This window comes from Chrysemys picta, chromosome 1 (genome assembly GCF_011386835.1).
Source record: "Chrysemys picta bellii isolate R12L10 chromosome 1, ASM1138683v2, whole genome shotgun sequence".
Lineage (NCBI taxonomy): Eukaryota > Metazoa > Chordata > Testudines > Emydidae > Chrysemys > Chrysemys picta.
The window spans coordinates 116,830,673-116,850,505 of record NC_088791.1 but is presented as its reverse complement, the minus strand read 5'-3'; the positions used below and the strand labels follow the sequence as shown (position 1 = coordinate 116,850,505).

At 42.0% G+C, this 19,833-nt stretch overlaps 1 protein-coding gene across 2 annotated transcripts in view; it reads right to left on the bottom strand.

Annotated features, from left to right (window-relative positions):
- The window catches only part of PIK3C2G (phosphatidylinositol-4-phosphate 3-kinase catalytic subunit type 2 gamma), a 305,535-nt gene that overhangs the window by 28,003 nt on the left and 257,699 nt on the right, over window positions 1-19,833 (bottom strand). For both annotated transcript variants that reach the window (XM_065567969.1, XM_065567972.1), the window contains exon 31: window positions 12,958-13,052. In XM_065567969.1, coding sequence (XP_065424041.1) covers window positions 12,958-13,052 — 95 coding nt within the window. The remainder of the gene's footprint in view (window positions 1-12,957; window positions 13,053-19,833) is intronic.

The window sequence follows — 19,833 nt, the reverse complement described above, 5'->3', positions numbered from 1 at the left end:
AATTGGAGGATAGCTAATGTGACGCCAATTTTTAAAAAGGATTCCAGAGGTGATCCCCGCAATTACAGTCTAGTAAGCCTGACTTCAGTACCAGGCAAACTGATTGAAACTACAGTAAAGAACAAAATTGTCAGACACATAGATGAATATAATTTGTTGGGGAAGAATCAACATGGTTTTTGTAAAGGGAAATCATGCCTCACCAATCTACTAGAATTCTTTGAGGGGGTCTCCAAGCATGTGGATTAGGGGGATCCCGTGGATATAATGTACGTAGATTTTCAGAAAGCCTTTGACAAGGTACCTCACCAAAGGCTCTTAAGCAAAGTAAGCTGTCATGGGATAAGAGGGAAGGTCCTCTCATGGATTGGTAACTGGTTAAAAGATAGGAAACAAAGGGTAGAAATAAATGGTCAGTTTTCAGAATGGAGAGAGGTAAATAGTGGTGTCCCCCAGGGATCTGTACTGGGACCAGTCCTATTCAACGTATTCATAAATTATCTTGAAAAAGGGGTATAAACAGTGAGGTGGCGAAATTTGCAGATGATACAAAACTACTAAAGATAGTTAAGACCCAGGCTGTCTGCAAAGAGCTACAAAAGGATCTCTCAAAACTGGGGGACTGGGCAACAAAATGGCAGATGAAATTCAATGTTGATAAATGCAAAGTAATGCACATTGGAAAACATAATCCCAACTATACATATAAAATGATGGCATCTAAATTAGCTGTTACCACTCAAAAAAGAGATCTTGGAGTCATTGTGGATCGTTCTCTGAAAACATCCACTCAATGTGCAGCAACAGTCAAAAAAGCAAACAGAATGTTGGGAATCATTAAGAAAGGGATGGATAATAAGACAAAATATTATATTGCCTCTATATAAATCCATTGTATGCCTACATCTTGAATACTGCGCGCAGATGTGGTCGCCCCACCTCAAAAAAGATATATTGGAATTGGAAAAGGTTCAGAAAAGGGCAACAAAAATGATTAGGGGTATGGAACGGCTGCCGTATGAGGAGAGATAAATAAGACTGGGACTTTTTAGCTTGGAAAAGAGACGATGTAAGGGGGGGATATGATAGAGGTTTATAAAATCATGACTGGTGTGGAGAAAGTAAATAGGAAGTGTTATTTACTCCTCATAACACAAGGGTCACCGAATGAAATTATTAAGCAACAGATTTAAAACAAACAAAAGGAAGTATTTTTTTCACACAACATACAGTCAACCTGTGGAACTCCTTGCCAGAGGATGTTGTGAAGGCCAAGACTATAACAGGATTCAAAAAAGAACTAGATAAGTTCATGGAGGATAGATCCATCAATGGCTATTAGCCAGGTTGGGCAGGGATGGTGGTGCTAGCCTCTCTTTGCCAAAAGCGGTGAGTGGGCGACGGGATGGATCACTTGATGGTTACCTGTTCTGGTCATTCCCTCTGGGGCACCTGGCATTGGCCACTGTTGGAAGACAGGATACTGGGCTAGATGGACCTTTGGTCTGACCCAGTATGGCCATTCTTATGTTCTTAATTGGTTAATGGGGTGAACTCATGACTATCAGGAGGGAAGGTACTAATCCTTGGTTTTGATGTGGGGAGTAGGATAAGGGTGAAGACTCAGAGGTTTGGTGGACAGTTCTCTAAAATTTTTGTTTTAGAAGGCTGTGAAGAAGGTAACCTGCTTCCCCCTACCACGTATTATTGTTGTGCAGTGGGACATTCATTTACCACTCAGAACAGTGTCCAGCTTCCAGAGCTAAAGAGTCCATGGGACTCATTGAGGTAGATTTTGTCTAGATTGGGGTATTAGTCTACAGTATGTACATTCGTGAGCGCACACACACCTACAGATTCTACTATTCCCTTCCCTTGAACCGAACACAATGAAAGAAAAAACACCAAAGAAAATAATACTGTTTCACATTTCTTTTCAGTTCACAGAAGATTTATACTGTCACTGACCATCAGATGGAGTAAAAGAAAATCAGTTTCTGAGAACAGATAGCACTTACAAATGCTGCTGTTTTATTTCTGTCTTATGGTCACATAGATATTCTCTTTTTTCATGTCTGAGCACAGATGGAAACTGAATATAAAAACACAACACAAAAAGCAGCAGCTGGAGCTTTATTTGGGCCTTTAACCGACCTTCTAGTTTTGTTAATTAATAAATTAGTACATTAGTCCATAGCTACCTTGTCCAAACTAGTTTTAAATTCTCAAACTATGGGGATTGCGTCACTTTGTTTCGTAGTCTATTCCACAACCTGATACCAATCACTATGAGTAAGCATTCTGTGAGATGAGGCCCAAAGTTTCCTTTCTTTAATTACATCTGACCACTGCTAGTTATGCTCTATTTAACACCCTGAATACGTCCTCTCAATCCCTACTGTTTGCTGCCTTCAAAGTATTTGCAAACTTTTGTGCCCATTAGTCAATTTTTAACCAAGTTACATTTAGCTACTAAAATCACTTTTCATAAATCAGTCCCTGTAGCCCTACTGATCATTGACTCTGAATTCCCTCCAGTTATTCAGCATCCTTCTGCTAATGTAGTGCTTAGATCTAGAGATAATTGGAAAAAAATTGTCCAAATGTTTTTTCAACAGAAAATATTTAAAAACATGTGCATTTCAACAAAAATTTCCAGGAAAAATATTTTTAAATGAATTTTTTGAAAAAAATTTTGTTTTGGAAAATTTTGGATTTTTATTTCAGATTTTCAAATTTGAAGTTTCTGTTTTGAATTTTATGGGGTTTTATTTTTATATTATTTTTACATTATTTCATGACAAGTCATGTCAGATGAAAAAATGTATTCACTTGGACTGAGGTTGAGATGGAAATAGGAGAAAGACTTGTTGAAAGTCTCTGGATAAGGATAAAAGGGGTAAAAATACATGGGCGATGTCATGGTACAGATCTACTACAGAACACCTAACTATGAAGAAGAGGTGGATGAGGCTTTTTTTTAAAACAACTAACAAAATCATCTAAAGCATAGGACTTGGTGGTGATGGGGGACTTCAACTACTGATATCTGTTGTGAAAATAACACATCAGGGCACAGATTATTCAACAAGTTCTTGGAATGTATTGGAGACCATTTTTTATTTCAGAAGGTGGAGAAAGCAACTAGGGGAGAAGCTGTTCTAGATTTGATTTTGACAATTAGGGAGAAACTGGTTGAGAATTTGAAAGTGGAAGACAGCTTGGGTGAAAGTGATCATGAAATGGTAGAGTTCATGATTCGAAGGAATGGTAGGAGGGAGAACAGCAAAATAAAGACAATGGATTTCAAGAAGGCAGACTTTAGCAAACTCAGGGAGTTGGTAGGTAAGATCCCATGGGAAGCAAGTCTAAGAGGAAAAACAATTGAAGACAGTTGGCAATTTTTCAAAGAGACATTATTAAGGGCACAAGAGCAAACTATCCCACTGAGTAGGAACAATTGGGTTTGTTTAGTCTGGAAAAGAGAAGACTGAGGGGGGGCATGAAAACAGTTTTCAAGTACATAAAAGGTTCTTACAAAGCGGAGGGAGAAAAAATGTTCTTCTTAACCTCTGAGGACAGGACAAGAAGCAATGGGCTTAAATTACAGAAAGGGAGGTTTAGGATAGACGTTAGGAAAAATTTCCTGTCAGGGTGGTTAAGCACTGGAATAGATTGCCTAGGGAGGTTGTGGAATCTCCAACGTTGGAGATTTTTAAGAGCAGGTTAAACAAACACCTGTCGGGGATGGTCTACATAATATTTAGTCCTGCCATGAGTGCAAGGGACTGGACTAGATGACCTCTCGAGGTCCCTTCCAGTCCTATGATTCTATGATACCGTTGAAACATTCTATTTTTTATTAAGCAACAAAGAGTCCTGTAGCACCTTATAGACTAACATGTTAGTCTATAAGGTGCTACAGGACTCTTTGTCACTTTTTACAGATCCAGACTAACACGGCTACTCCTCTGATACTTTATTTTTTATTATATACTTTACTTTTTTAAATATTTAAGGGCAGCTTCTACTTAGTATTGATTAAAACATCATCTTTTCTAAATAAAACAGTTTGACACTTGAGTTCATAACAAAAGAGTTCCAAGTTATACTGTTATCGATATTTCTGCATCTCATTAATGTGTGCGCTTGGGATCAATATTTCCCATGTGTAGTAATGGGAACATAATCATTTGTCCAAATAGGTTCTGAGTTTCTGTCTAGATATCTTTAGATATCTTGGTATTACTGTTCAGTCTATACTAGTATTTTTGTTCTTCTAGTTTAGTATCAACTGCAAATTTCATGTCAGTGTCTTTTCCCTCGTCTGGACAATGATCAATAATATTAAGTGGAGCTCATTGAATACTCTAGTCAACAAATGTTAGTTATTCAGTGAACGATTTATTCAAAATAGCATTCAAATAATAAAGCTGGGCCTGTACTGCCCAAAATATTTGATTAATAAGACATTTGTCAATAACAGTACAATTAACTGAATGATATATCTGTCAATACCTCTGACCAGCTCTATTAAATAAATTGGGACCTAACACCAATCTCTACGGTGCCACAATAGATGACCTCCTCCTCAACTTGAAACATTGCTGTTCAACATTTCCCTTTGTTTACAGCCCTTCAGCCAATTTTCAGTCCAAAGAACAGTGCTCCTATCCAAGCTCATTTTAAAGTACAAGCATCCTCTAAACCACCATTCTGAAAAAAGTCAACTTCTCTGTAAATGTGCATCAGAGCAAGAATATTATTTTCATGTGTCTTGGCTTTTGTCCTATGTTACCCTGGCAGTCTAGAGAAAACCACAGTTGGAACTATTATATCCCCTTCTTCAAGACTATTGGTATCATCCTGTCACCAAGACTTGTCTCTCTACACGGCTCTAAAATCCCCCTCCCTCCATTCATTTCCCACATCCATCTTTGGGCATTTTGCCATTCTGCCTCCTATGCGTGGTACTTCCTCCCTATTCCAGTTGGCCAGTCCACCACACTTTTTTCATTCAAGTGCCTCTGTGATGAACAATGGGAGTTATTAGGCATAAAATATTATAGATATGTGACCTTCTGCTTGCTTGCTTGTTGTTGGGTTTCTTGTTAAAGGATAACTAAGGTTTAAATCAGTCTTTGGCAGCTTGGGTCTGTGTGACAGGGCGTCTGCCCTGCATTGGCCCTGAAAGGGTTAAAACCCAGCCTGGAGGGCTGCAAGGAAACAGCCAGTTAGGGCAGTGGCTGCAGCCAATTAGGGCGGCAGCTGTACCAGCCAATCAGGGCCCAGCCAGCCCATGAAAAAGGAAGCTGCGGGCCACAGCAAGGGAGTTTGCTGCAGGAAGCCCAAGGGAGGGGACTGGCTTCCTAGAGGGCTGCAGAGACTAGCACCATGAACAGGGCTGCTAGGATTTGCAGGCCCAAGGCCCTGGGAAGAGGATGAAGAAGCTAGAGGCAGGAGCCGAAGGTGCTGGAGCTGCAGGAAAGTGGCCCAGGGAATTGAGACAGACTGGTGGAGAAAGAATGGAGGGGAAGCGGGAAGCTGGTGTTTACAGGATCCCTGGGCTGGGACCCAGAGTAGTGGGTGGGTCTAGGTTTCCCCTCCCCCCCCACCACTGAAGAAGCAGCCAGGCTGTGGACTGTCAAGCCGCTGCAAGGAGCAGCTGGACTTTTGCAGCAGGAGTCCTCCGGAATGGGGGAACCCAGATTGTGACATGGCTGGAAGGCTGTGCCATGAAGCAGAGGCAGTGAGATTGGAACTGTAGTGGGTCTGCAGGAGAGACAAGGACGTGAGAGCCACCACCACCGTAGGGCACACCTGCTGACCAGAGCTAATTCCCGAAATGGCCAGCAGGAGGTGCCAGTGTGGTGAGTGACTCTGTGACAGTCTGTAAGAACTAAAATGGTTTAGCTATCCTAGTCACTGGTGCTTAACAAACAATACAAGTGTCAAGGCCTTTGACATTTGTCTCTGTAGAAACTGGGCACAAACCCCCCCCCCCCATGGCAAGGGGAGCATCATCTGGACACAGAGAACAAAGAGGCTTGCCTGGTTTCAAAGACACACTCTCTGAAACCCAGGGAAGAGAGAGAGGCAGGCTCTGCAGAGAAATGTTCACAGCTCCTGAAGGGAAGTCTATAGCAGTAGACCTTCAATCCATCTTCTTTGTCTTCTAGTTTTGTTTATCAGTAAGTTAGTTATAGGCTCGTGCAGAGGAATCCTGGTTGGTAAACAGGGGGCTGTAACCTAGAGAGACCCATTCTAAAAGTCAGGATTCCAGTCTGAGAGAAGTATAGGTGCTGCCCTGTCACTTGAAAGGGATGCCCATGGAAAGACTGAGTAAGGGGTCAAAGGTCCAGGAACCACAACAGCCTCTCTCCCATGAGATCCATAAGAAGTGAGTAGATAGTTTGGAAAAAAGGTGGAGAGAAAAATAAAAATGAACCCCAAAATTCCCCTGACCATTAAGTCATTCTCTCTAGTTTCTACAATGCATCCCATTTTCTTTGTTTCTATCTTTTAGGCTCCAATCCTGTAATCAGCTCCATCCATGCAGGATTGGGGCTCAGACTATAATCCCTTCAGTGACAAGAACTGTATTTTTCTTTTGGTCCTGCCACTTCTTATATTATTATTAATAAAGTGTGAACATCAAAATGACAAGGAGGAAAAGGACAAGAGCTGACTGCTATAAGACAGCCAAGAAGGAATTCTCACCCCTCTCATTGCCATATCCATTTAGTGCCCCTCTCATTGAGCTCGGTAGGCTTTTGGATCAGGTCCTTACTGCACCGCACCTGGGAACTTTTACATTGTTTAAATTGCATAGAATTGTGGTTTAAGGAAGGTTTAGTGCTCTCCTTCCTTCCCAAACCAGTTCATCCATCATTTCTGCTACCCTTCTCTTGCAGTGATTGCTATGAGTATGGATGGTACAGGGCAGGAGTGCAAAGAGGCTGTCTGAGTGAGCCTAAATTGATTACTAATCTGTCAACCCACACATCACCCTTCACAGCAGCATTAATCATTGGCAGTGGAAAAGCCTATAGAGGGTTGAGGCTTCATGAAACCAACAGAGCTTTTAAAAAGGGAAGTTTGGAGCTGTTTTGTGAAAGATTTTAGAAGTTTATTTTTCTTTAAATACATTTTTCCCCAGGCAGATTGATTCAGAATTCATCACACACACATGCTTTCCTGAACTAGAACAACATTTTACATTTATTGGCAAGAGACCCAGAGATCACTTGGCAATGCGTTTTGCCATCAGTTTTCTCCCCCCAGGCACCTTATTCTGTTCACTAGCAGTGATGGGCCAACCTCAGAATGTTCAACAGTTTGGTTCAAATAAGGACTCAAGTCTAGCTGCTTATTAGACTATTGTCTCAGGGAAAACCAGGGCATATCTGGAAGATGTGCTGGTCAATAGGCAGCATTCTTTTCTATGAGTCAACATAAAGCTAATGCTCCCATATCATGCTAGGATACTCTGTTCATGGCGGGGGGGGGGGGGGGGGGAGGGGGAGGGGAATGGAAAATATTGAACAAATCTTTTCTGAACTTCTGAAATGGGTTGGTTCAGCTGGCACAGATCTCTGCACATGTACAGGTAGATTGAGCACTGAGGCAGTTGTTAGGTTAATTCCTGGCTATTCCACCAGCTCTGCAAATTCATTCTCCAGGACTTACTGTCTTCCCCTACATGTAAGATCTGTTCTGGGGCAGGAATTAGAGCAATCTCTGTGGGCCTGGATATGGATGTATTTGCATTGACTTAAACTTTTCTTGTTCACAATCTACCTGGGGACAATTTTGTTTTCATTTATGTTTTAAAAACAGGCAGGTAAATCGTGAGCGGGGAGTTTGGCAGGCGGGGACTCTTCCCCACCAATGTCTAGAATAAACTAAGGATGGATGGAAGTTCTGGAGTGAACTAAGGATGGGTGACAGGTTTCAGTGGTAGCCGTGTTAGTCTGTATCAGCAAAAACAATGAAGAGTCCTTGTGGCACCTTAGAGACTAACAAATTTATTTGGGCATAAGCTTTTGTGGGCTAAAATCCACTTCATCAGATGCATGGAGTGAAAAATACAGTAAGCAGTATATATATTACAGCACATGAAAGATGGGAGTTGCCTTACCAAGTGTGGGGAGGGGGTCTAGTGCTAACAAGGCCAATTCAATCAAGGTGGAAGTGGCCTGTTCTCAACAGTTGACAAGAAGGGGTGAATATCAACAGAGGGAACATTACTTTTTGTAGTGCTAACGAAGCCAATTCAATTAGTGGCATCTTTTGCTAATTGGAGCCTAGAGAAAAGTCTGAGAAGCTGTCTCCACTCTCCCTCATGTCTGGCTGGGAAGTTCATCCAGTAGCCTACACGTGCATCCGGTTTAGTTGTCACGGGGCAAATGCACAAGGCAGCAGCATTAATGTGTTTGCAGTTGCTGGAGCTCCCTGCACTTGCACGGAGGTCACTTCCAGCAGCAGGCAGGGTTGTTAGCACAGGACTACCAGACAGAGAGATGCAGCCTGACTTACCTGGGAAACTTACTCAGATCCCCACACTTGACATTTGATTCCTTCCCACTTCGGTGTCAGTTTCCAGAGTCCAATTTGATGCATTTTCATGATAACGTTTAGATGAATTTAGTCATGAAGACTTCCCTTAGCATTACCTCACCCACCTTGTCACTCTGAGTATTAACAACAGTTACACTGCTACAACGGTATGTGCTGAGCTTTAAAGATTCCCTCCCCCCAGTGCCTAGTCTGGCTTTCAATGTTTACAGAGCACCCTTTCTCTCCCTATACCACACCCACTTCTAATGGGCCAGGTCCCTCTCTTGACTTTCTGAGTCTTGTTTTTTGCTTCTTCCATATAGTGATTGCCAGGTTTCTATTTATTCTGCTCCCTTAGCAGATAAGTTCTTACCCTTTGCTGGCAAGTCCTTTCAGATGCCATACCAAACTTTCCGCTCCCTGAACTCTATGGGCAGGTCTACATTATGGGGGAAAATTGATCTAAGCTACGCAATTTGAGTTACATTAGTAGCATAACTCAAGTCGACATAGCTTAGATCTACTTACCGCAGGGTCCACACTACTCGATGTCGACGGGAGACACTCTCCTGTCTACTCCCCTTACTCTTCTCATTCCGGTCGAGTATCAGAGTTGATGGGAGAGCGATCTGTGGTCAACTTAGCAGGTCTTCACTAGACCTGCTAAATGAACCGCCGGTGGATTGATCATCGCAGTGTTGATCCAGTGTGTGGAGACAAGCCCTATGTCTTCCTCTCCAGTGTCAGGAACTCTGTCAGTTGTTGCCATGCTGCCTTACTCTCTGAGGCAATCTTTCTCCCTCACTCTCCTCCCCACTACTCCCCAATCCTCTTCTCTAGTTTCCTTCCCTCTGCCAAGGCTTACCTCTTTGTTTATAGCCTTCCAACTTCACTGCATCTCTGCACTAATATAGTATCGCCAACTCGAAGCATTCAAATATCACGAGTCAGGGCCCAAAAAATTATCATTGGTTTACAAAATCATGAGATTTCAAAAATAAAATATTTTGACTCTTCATGGATCTTCTGGCTTTCACACCCTTAGGGGTCTTGTTTTCAAGCTTTTCTTGGCTACCATGATGGCTATAAACTTACTATTTTAATTATTGAAAGCTGAGAATCTGGTGTATTCACATGATACTAGGGATTCAAGAAAAACACTAATGATCATGAGACTTTCAATAAAATCATGAGAGTTGACAGCGCTGTTAAATATGTCAGTTAACACTAGTTTAACAGAACTTTTCTCTCATTGTCTACCTATATTGTTTAAGCTGAAATGTGCACAAGCCTTTGCAACTAATTCTACAACTCTCTGCATGCATTGCTGCTCAAATTGTCTTATTAGTCAAGTTGTTGGGGAAGATGCAGGAATTCCCTTGGTGAAACTATGGCCTGGATAAAGCAGGAGTTTAGCAGAGATTAATGGTCCCTTCTAGCCTTAAATCTATTAAACAAGTTCACTCTGTACTTATTCTTCAAAGTATATTTCAATAGACTGTTTTCAGGCAGGACTTTAATAACTTCTTTCACTGATGATTGAAATATTTCCTGTTTTAGGGAGAAACAGGTACATCTTGAAGCAGACCTAAGATCAAAGATTGGGCATCAGATACATGCTTTTATTTCTCCAACCTTCTTTCTAGGTATTACAAAAAGTGGGTAAATAATGTATCATGGACTGAAATTATATAGTTATAGAACTGTCAATCCTGACCTCTGCTAACAAAACCAGCCTTCCACAAACCAGACCAACTGCCCCTTAAACACTTCTCTGCTTTCTCCTGTGCCACCCCATATTCCTGGGAGAAGCTCCTTGTAAAAAGCTGCAAAACTACTACATTGTCCTCCTTTAAGCCCACCTCTGCCATGAAGCCCACACAACACTTGACAATGGCTATAAACATGGTAGTTTCACGGGTACCTTCTTCTTTCACAACCCGTTTGTTTTTCTCCCCCTGTTGTCTCTGATCATATAGTTAGACGATAAGCTCTTTGGGGCAGGACTGCCTTGTTTATTGTGTGTGTGTACTGGAACTAGCACACCGTGACCCTGATACCTGAATGAAGCTTCGAGGATCTGCCACAATACAAATAATAATTAATGTTTCCTTCAGTGATTCAAATTCATCTACTGAAACTCCAGTGAGTTCAATGAAGTTACACCAAGAATGAATTTGGCCTAATACAATTATTTAGACATTTGAAAGGATAAATTAAAGGAGGAGTGAACCAGTGCAAAAAGTATTTCCTATAAATTTTGGAATAAAACAAGGTGGCAAATTAATTTCTGTACAGATGAACCACTAAAAATATTGTAATTAGTAAGATACTGAAAAAGACTGAATAGAACTGAAATGGATTTAATATGTGTTGAGTAAAATATAAACTTGGAATACTTTTTAATCCTTGTTCAACCCCCAAAGAGACAGGCAGACAGATTGATCTAGGGGACTGGATGGCTGAAGAGATTATTAACAGGATAAAGAACTTCTAGGTCACCAAACAATTGGTTCAGGAACACTTGAGTATGGCTGCTCAAGCCCATCTAAGGTCTAATTTAAATGGAACTTTGTAGAGTTACAAGGGCCAGGACATTTTAAGTTAATTATACATTAAAAAGCCTAAACATTTGAAAATATAGACACACAGAGTTAAGACACCTCTGATCGTCTTAAAGCTGTCCCTGTACATCTGCAAACCATCCATGCAAATTCATCAGAAAAACACACTTATAAACTGCATACTACCACTATACTTTCCCACATCTGACACATACAAGTATGCATCCTATACAACCACAGATTTGTAAGATGTACCACCTACCCAACCACAGATTTATAACACACACACACATATATATCATGGAGCCTCTCAGCATAAGTACAGTGGGAAAAAATACAATACACACAGTAACACTAAGAGCATAATGTTCTGACCAAAATTCCCTCCACAAGCTTCACCAGCTACTCAGCCTGAAGGAGATGCTCCCCTCCCCAAAGGGCCTTATACTGTACCCCAAAGGTAAAAAGCACGGGCTCCATCTGAATAACACAGGAAGCATCGTCTATAGTCTAGGACGTTCATATAAATAGGACCTATCAGCAGATGTATCCTATGAAATCTCAACTCTCAGGATGGTGCATGGAAAGAGAAAGACAGTCTCTCAGGACCCAAATCTTTTAGGACCTTATAGATCAAAATGAATACACTGAATAGCAAATCAGAAGCCTGGGGAGTCTATAGAGAATAGTTGGGGATATGTAGGCTTCACATGACTCATACAGCCAACCAGTCTCATTTTGTGTTGGCTGATGCTTGGCTGAGTCCCATTTAGAGCAAGTGATTGTAATCTAATCTGGAGGTGAAAAAGGCATGAATGAACACAGTTGGGTCATTGGCATGGAAGAAATGTCACAATCTCCTAGTTAAACAAAGGTAATGAAAGGGTCTTCTGGCCACTGCCGTTACCTGCTGAGACTGAAAAGAGCAGTTGGGGATTCCAGAGGCTGTTAATATCAAAGAGCAGACATACCACTTTAGCCGAGTTAATGCATACTGCCCTGACAAGATCCCCTAAGCCAACCAGCATCACTTGAATCTTGTCTGAACTGAGCCTTGCCAGTCCTATCACAGCCAAACTACCGGAAAGCAGATAATTTTACCATCTAGGTCTGCTGAGCGTAGAGCTGAGCATTGTCATCATACCAATGACATTGCAGCCTAACCCACCTCAGTATTTCCTCTAGCAACTTCACCAAGGGAGTCACTTTGGAAACAATGGTGGGGAGAGGCGGAGGGGAGAGTTTTGTCAGCATGTAGAAGGTTATATGTGATTATAATTTGGGGGAGGAGGGGAATGGAGCACATAGACTTATGAAAAGTCCGGGGGGCACTCTGCCCCCTTGTCCAATAGCAAATGATGTTCCTGAACTTCACGTATATGTTGAACAGGAGAGCTGACATACCTGTACAATCCCACGTGAAAGAACTCTAGGGGTAGATAAGCAAGTACTCTCCAGCTAGGACTTTACCAAGAAAGGGACAGAGCCCCTGTCATGTGACTCCACCCACTCCTGGCAGGAGTCGACAACAACTCAGAATCAGTAATATCTAAAGCAGCTTCAAGAGCCATTATGGACACCTAATCTTTTGTGCATTGCCAGTAGGAGATCATCACTGGCCATGACACTAATGGTGAATGGTGCTAGTTTCTGTACCACACCCTGGCTTCAAACCTGGTTGAAAGAGATCACATATGTTAAATGAAAAGCACCGTCACACAACCTTCTGTAAAATGTATTTATCTGCAAAGGACATTGTGAGGATTAATGTTAGCACAGTACTCTGCTAACATAAAATCTTACGTTAGAGCTCAATTATAATAAAAGGACTTACAATATTCCTCATATGTTTCAACAATATTGTCAGGTGGGTGCTCTCATAAGATATGACTAACTGCACTCCAGGTTTCTGTTCAGTAGATTTAGGACCTGAAATAAGCAAACAAAATTAATTTCCAGTTACTGAAAGAGTGAATTTCCTGTTAGTGAAAATATTAATGGAAATGTATAGCTAAAACATTGAAATACTATTTTAAATAACACGTATAACAAAATATTGCCTGCTTAAGGAAGGTCTGGAATTAGAAAACATTAGAGATGAGCTTGTTATAAATATTAGAGAGGCCATTAAGAGAGATTTTAAATTTTCCATTTGTCATCAGTCTGAATTTCAGCTTGAATGTTATGACTTAATTGTCCATACCCTAAGGGTATTTTGTAGAAAAATGAATATAATTGAGCTGCTGTTTGTGATTTTTCCTATCTATTTTTAAAAAAAATCTTACATGGGGTTTCAATTTCTTCCAGTTTGCAGTGGGGGGGGGGGGGGGGGAGGGGGAGAAGCTCCTACTTGTATAGGAGGCAAGGCATGTAAATCAGTGCAGAATTTGGCTCACATTTATAGACACAAGAGTTTGCAGAAAGGTTCCAAAACAACTGTAGATTTATGAGAGCTAAAGATACTAGGTATAAAGAAAAGGAAAAGATTACTGTACTTTTGCCAATTGCAGGCAGGGGTGAAAGTAACATTCAATACTTACTGGTATGGGGGCCGGGGCCTTGGGCGGAAGGGGCGGGCCTGGGGGGGTCAGCATCCCCCAGCCAGCCCATCCGCATTGCCTGGCATGCGCTGCCCGGGGCTCCAGCGGTGATTTAAAGGGCCCGGGGGTCTGGCTACTGCTGTGGTAGTGGCGGCCGGAGCCCCAGGCCCTTTTAAATTGTGGCCCCGGGGAAGCTGCCCCTTTTTCCACCCCCGGCAGTGGCCTGGGGCGATGATGTTAAAGCGCTACCACGGCAGCGCTTTAAGCAGGGTCCTTAAAGCGCAGCCACAGCAGCACTTTAACGTCAGCTGAATATGGGCCAGTATCGGCGGCCACTTTTTACCGGTACACCCTACCAGCCCGTACCGGCTTACTTTCACCCCTGATTGCAGGCCTGATCCCATGGTCCTGATACTTTGCACAGATTCCTATTAATATGCAGTTACAGTCTGACTTTGTTCACACTGAAACCAGTGGCAAAAATTCCATCACCTTGAATGCAAGCCCAGTCAGGTTTATAATCTCAACACTGACTCAGTATTTCTTATTAGTACTTTTAGAGGCATTAAGCCAAATGTCTTCACCAAAAAAGTTTTTTCTTTTTTAATTAAATCGTGGGATAACGAATGCAGGCTAGCTGTCTAGCTGTAGAATCCTAGTGGAGAGGCACGGGTAGTTTTACCGTGATGTAGTTAGGTTAAGGTCAAACATTTTACCTCCCACCTGTGGTTGACCTCACGTTGCTTGAAGTAAAAATGAGTCTCTTGTCTCCACTAGGATTTTTGCAGAGAACTAGCTAACCCTTGTTATTTATCCTGCTGTAAAAAAATACCCTCAATCTCTATGTAAACTACTCTAACTTTACTGAAACAAGTAGGGCAGTGGTTCTCAAAGCCGGTCCACCGCTTGTTCAGGGAAAGCCCCTGTCGGGCTGGGCCAGTTTGTTTACCTGCCGCGTCCGCAGGTTTGGCCGATCGCGGCTCCCACTGGCCGTGGTTCGCCGCTCCAGGCCAATGGGGGCTGCGGGAAGTGGCGCGGGCCGAGGGATGTGCTGGTCGCCCTTCCTGCAGCCCCCATTGGCCTGGAGTGGCAAACCGCAGCGGACAAGCGGCGGACCGGCTTTGAGAATCATTGAAGTAGGGTTTCATTTTACTGACACTAGGACTGAATTTGGCCCATTATATCCATTTATTAGACTAACAGAAAAGTGAGAGTTTGCACCTGTTATTATTTATTTGTTTTATTGTAGTGCCTAGGAGCTCCAGGCATGGACCAGGATCCCACTGTGCTAGGTGCTGTACAAACACACAAGAAAAAGACAGTCCCTGCCCCAAAAGCTTGCAATCTAAGTATAAGCCAGGAGCCAACAGCTGGATACAGGTAGATGGGGGAGCATAAGGAGACAATGAAACAATATTGTCTAATAAGACAAGATAGACACAGAGTGGGGAAGGGGTAGGACACACAAGCAGAGTGAACAATGGGATGGCAGCAACTGTCATGTTCGGTCCACCATTTTGGGGGATGGGGTGATACTTGGGGAGGGATCAGCTAAATGAAAAGAAAAGGGAGGGCAAGGAGGGTGAGTGGGACAGGGCAGAGGAGAAGAGGGTAAGGTGGGGCAGGTGTGGAGTGAAGCTGAGATGAAGAACCTGAGGAAGGGTGAGGAAGGGAGGGGTGGAGCAAACAGCCAATCAGCAGAGGGCAGAGAAAATCAGAGCACTTTGTACTGTTTGGCTGCTCCTGTTCCTACTGGCTGGAGTCTCTGGTTGGCTACTCTCTACAGCTCTCCATCATGCCATGGGGTGGGAGTGGAGGCACCATCTGGGTCCTTGTGCCACCGGACTAAGAAGATGTTGACAGGAGGGATGACCCCGGTTGGGCTCCACTATATGCACTCCCCCTACCCCCCAGGGTAGCAATCCTTGCTTTGGCTTCATCTATTGCTACCAATCTGTGGCTGGCTCCTCTCTGCAGATTTCACACCCCCATCCCCACATGGCCTGGGGGATCACCTAGATCTCAGTGCACCCAGACTGTGGCAGGGTCTCTGCTGGACAATTCTGGAGGGGTGCTGGGGGAGGGGTGGACACCATTTTATCCTCTCCCCCACTGCAGCAGATGTTAATCCCATCATGCCAGTACAGCTATGCAAGTATGAGCGAGGTTCTGTTCTGCTTACATCATTATCCAAATACTCCCAAAACTTGGGAAAGTTCAGATCAAAATATGAACTTCATAACTATCCCCTATCCCTACAAAAAATCCTGCATTCAAAAATAAAACAATGTAAAACTTTAGTGCCTACAAGTCCAATCAGTCCTACTTCTTGTTCAGTCAATCGCTAAGAGAAACAAGTCTGTTTACATTTACAGGAGATAATGCTGCCCACTTCTTAATTACAATGTCACCTGAAAGTGAGAACAGGCATTTGCATGGCACTGTTGTAGCTGGCGTCGTCGCAAGTTATTGCCAGATGTACTAAAGATTCATATGCCTCTTCATGCTTTGGCCATTTTTCCAGAGGACATGTTCCCATGCTGATAACACTTGTTAAAAAAGGAGGCGTTAATTAAATTTGTCACTGAACTCCTTGGGGGAACATTGAATGTCTCCTGTTCTGTTTTACCTGCATTCTGCCATATATTTCATGTTATAGCAGTCTTGGATGATGACCCAGCACATGTTGTTTGTTTTAAGAACACTTTCACTGCAAATTTGACAAAATGCAAAGAAGGTACCAATGTGAAATTTCTAAAGATAGCTACAGCACTCAACCCAAGATTTAAGAATCTGAAGTGCCTTCCAAAATCTGAGAGGGGCGAGGTATGGAGCATGCTTTCAGAAGTCTTAAAAGAGCAACACTCTGATGTGGAAACTACAGAGCCCAAACCACCAAAAAAGAAAATTAAACTTCTTCTGATGGCATCTGACTCAGATGATAAAAATGAACATGTGTTGGTCTGCACTGCTTTGGATCGAAGTTTAGAAAGCACATCAGATCTCGGAGTGTAAATTACAGTGTTAGAATTCAGTTGAAAATCATGTCTTGCCCCACCCCTTTTGTATCTGTTCTATTAATGTTTTAGAAAGTGAAACTTTCCATCTAATGGAGGAATTCTTCATTTGCAATTGACATTTTTATATGCAAGAAATACATGTATTAATTGTTTAACTAGGTTGAGGACAGTGCAATACCTCAGGGGAAATACATATATTAATCACATGAAAATCTGAGGTCTGAAACAGACACCATAGATATGAGCATGGCTATTGTTTTTTTGCCTTTTTCCAATGTGTATATGAAACAGCTTTAACAACAAAGATAAAATGAACTGAACACAAGGAAGAAAAAGGGAAAAATCTGAACACAAGGAGTTTGATTCTGCAAGGCACTGAGGGAGCTCCTCTGAGGCATTAACCACCTTCAACTTCCATCAGCTACAATCAGCAATAGCAGCCAGATGCCATCAGCTGTTTTTGGCCATCAGGTCACAGTTTAGACACTCCTGCATTCAGTGCCAAATTGTGGTCCCATTGAAGTCGATGGGCGTTTTGCCATTTTCTTTTATGAGACCAGAATTTCGACCTAAACTATAATGGTGCACACCTGCTCTGATGCCCAATATGGATATGGAGCAGCTGGTGGACCCACATGCTTGGGCTATGCATTGTTAGAAGGTGGTGTGCTCTGTCTGTTCTCTCTTATAAACAAGGGCCAAACATTTGTCTAATGGAAGATACAGTCAAAACTCCCATGGACTTCAATCAAATCATAATTTGACTTCTAAGGATTGATCCTATGCTCACTGAAGTCAATGGAAAAGCTCTTATGAGTGCCCAAAGCGTAGCCCTAGGGCTGAATAGAGTTCACAAGTTCTTTTAATATAACTTGTGGATGCTCCTTCCCTGGGACTCCAGGGTAAGGCTTGAGTCAGCTGTGGGTTTTATTTATTTTTGATTATTAAAAACTAACATGCTAATTTATTTGGAAATTAATTGCAACTTCAGGTGGAATGATTTGCAGTGTTTGTGTTCCCCTTATTTATTTGGATGGCCATTCTTTAAAGCAAATTACAGCCCTAGTTTATGTTCTCTTCAATGTTTCTGGAATCATCATTTTTAAACAAACCATGCACTGTACTTGTCGTGCTGTATGAGAAATAAAGAAAGTAAGGCATTGGATACAGAGAAATTGATCAAATCTCCTTGAGGGAAACTACCCTGGAAGAATACTTTGCAATCCTTCAATGCATAAAAGCAAAGTGCTGTGCAAACACTAACTAAACAAGCTTCTCAGCACACCGGGAAGGTAGGTAAGTCTTATCCTATCTTCTACATCCTTTGCTTTATCTCACACCTTTCCTCTCAAGACCTGTTTTAACGATCTACCATCAAAGGCTGATGGAACCAGTTCAGTTTGAGTGGACTGGGGTAGAATACTGCAAAAATGACCAACTACTCTACTGACAGTTTGGTAGAGAATTATAATCCTCCTGTCCTTGACTGTTGAAAGATTTGCTCCTAACACCCTCTTTCCTATCTTTGGCCTCATAAGACATCAAGAAATACTGATGGCCTGCAAAAGATGAAATACTAGGAACACAACAAGAAGCACATATGAGCACGTGCCGCAGAGAGAGTTGTCATGTATCACAAAGAATAGTACAACAGTCTGGTCTATCTAGGGCTGAGTCCCACATTAAGCACTGGGAGTAAAGTCTGCACAGGAAGGTGCAATGCACATCTCCCCATTCAATGAGCCTGGCTCTTGTTTTAAAAGGAGACAGGTCCTATTTCTCTGCTGGTATAAATGGGCACAACTTTACTGACATCACTGGTGCTGTGCCTAATTGTGCCAACACAGACCTTGGCTTATATGTGAACCATTAGAAATGACAGCAACCATTTCATTTCTTCAGAGTGTATAGCTGAATGGTCTGGAATTTTAATACTTTCAACAGATGTAATTCAGTAAAAGAAAAATAAACAACATCACTGAATATCAAAATTGTTTTGATGGATATTTTTGCACAAAATAACACTTTTTTTTTGGTCATCATGAAACACTTTAGGCAAAATCATTTTTGATATCTGTTCCCCCCATAGTGGGCTAAGGGTACCAGGATGTGTACAATATTGAGTATATTTCAGAATGCATCCCAGTGGGAATACTGCATCTGTATTCATGACAAAGTAAATTTGGCACTGAGTTTTAATCTCTTCATTGCTTGGAGCACAGTACAAATTCATACATTTTAATTTTTATTTTGCTCTCTTTAATGAGTGTAATTACCTACAATCTTTGAAAATTAAAGTGATGTAAGTGAAGGATATTGTCAATCAAAATTCATAATTTGCTTGTTATGGAGTATTGTTTTTATTTTATATTCATTCTAACTAAGAGACAGGGCTGAAGGACAAATCACCAAGTTCTCACTCAGGCAAAACTCTTATTAAAGCCAAGTGGAGTTTTGCCAGAATAGAGAGAGAGTAAAAATGGAGGCCTGAATCATCTCATATATAGTAAAATCTCCGGGAGGGGGAAGGGAAGAGGGAAGGTGTCTCCACACAGAATTCTCCTCACAGAATTTCCCTCCTTCTACACCATCACTCCACTAAATAAAGGGATGGGCTTTACTCCTTGAGAATATGCTCAGGGCCCACCTTCAAGCCAGGAAGATTCCAGGGCTTCACTGTACCTCTCTCCATAGAATAACAGAACCATAGGGTTAGCAGCGACCATCAGGGTTATCTAGTCTACCCCCCTGCCAAGATGCAGGATTTGTTGTAGCTATCCAGCCTCCTTTTGAAACCTCCAGTGAAAGAGATTCCATGACTTCCACAGGAAGTTTGTTCAATTGTACTACTGTTCTTACAGTTAGGAAGTTTTTCTTGATATTTAATCTAAATCTGCTATGCTGTCGTTTGAACCCATTGCCTTTTGTTCTGCCCTCTGTGGCAAGAGAGAACAATTTTTCTCTATCTTTCATATGGCAGCGTTCAAGTATTTGAAGACCACTATCATATCTTTTTTCCAAACTAAACATACCCAGTTCCTTCAGCCTTTGCTCATATAGCTTACATTCCATCTCTCTGATGATTTCAGTCACTCATCTCTGGATCCTTTCCAGTTTCTCTATATCCTTTTTATACAGCGGTGACCAAAA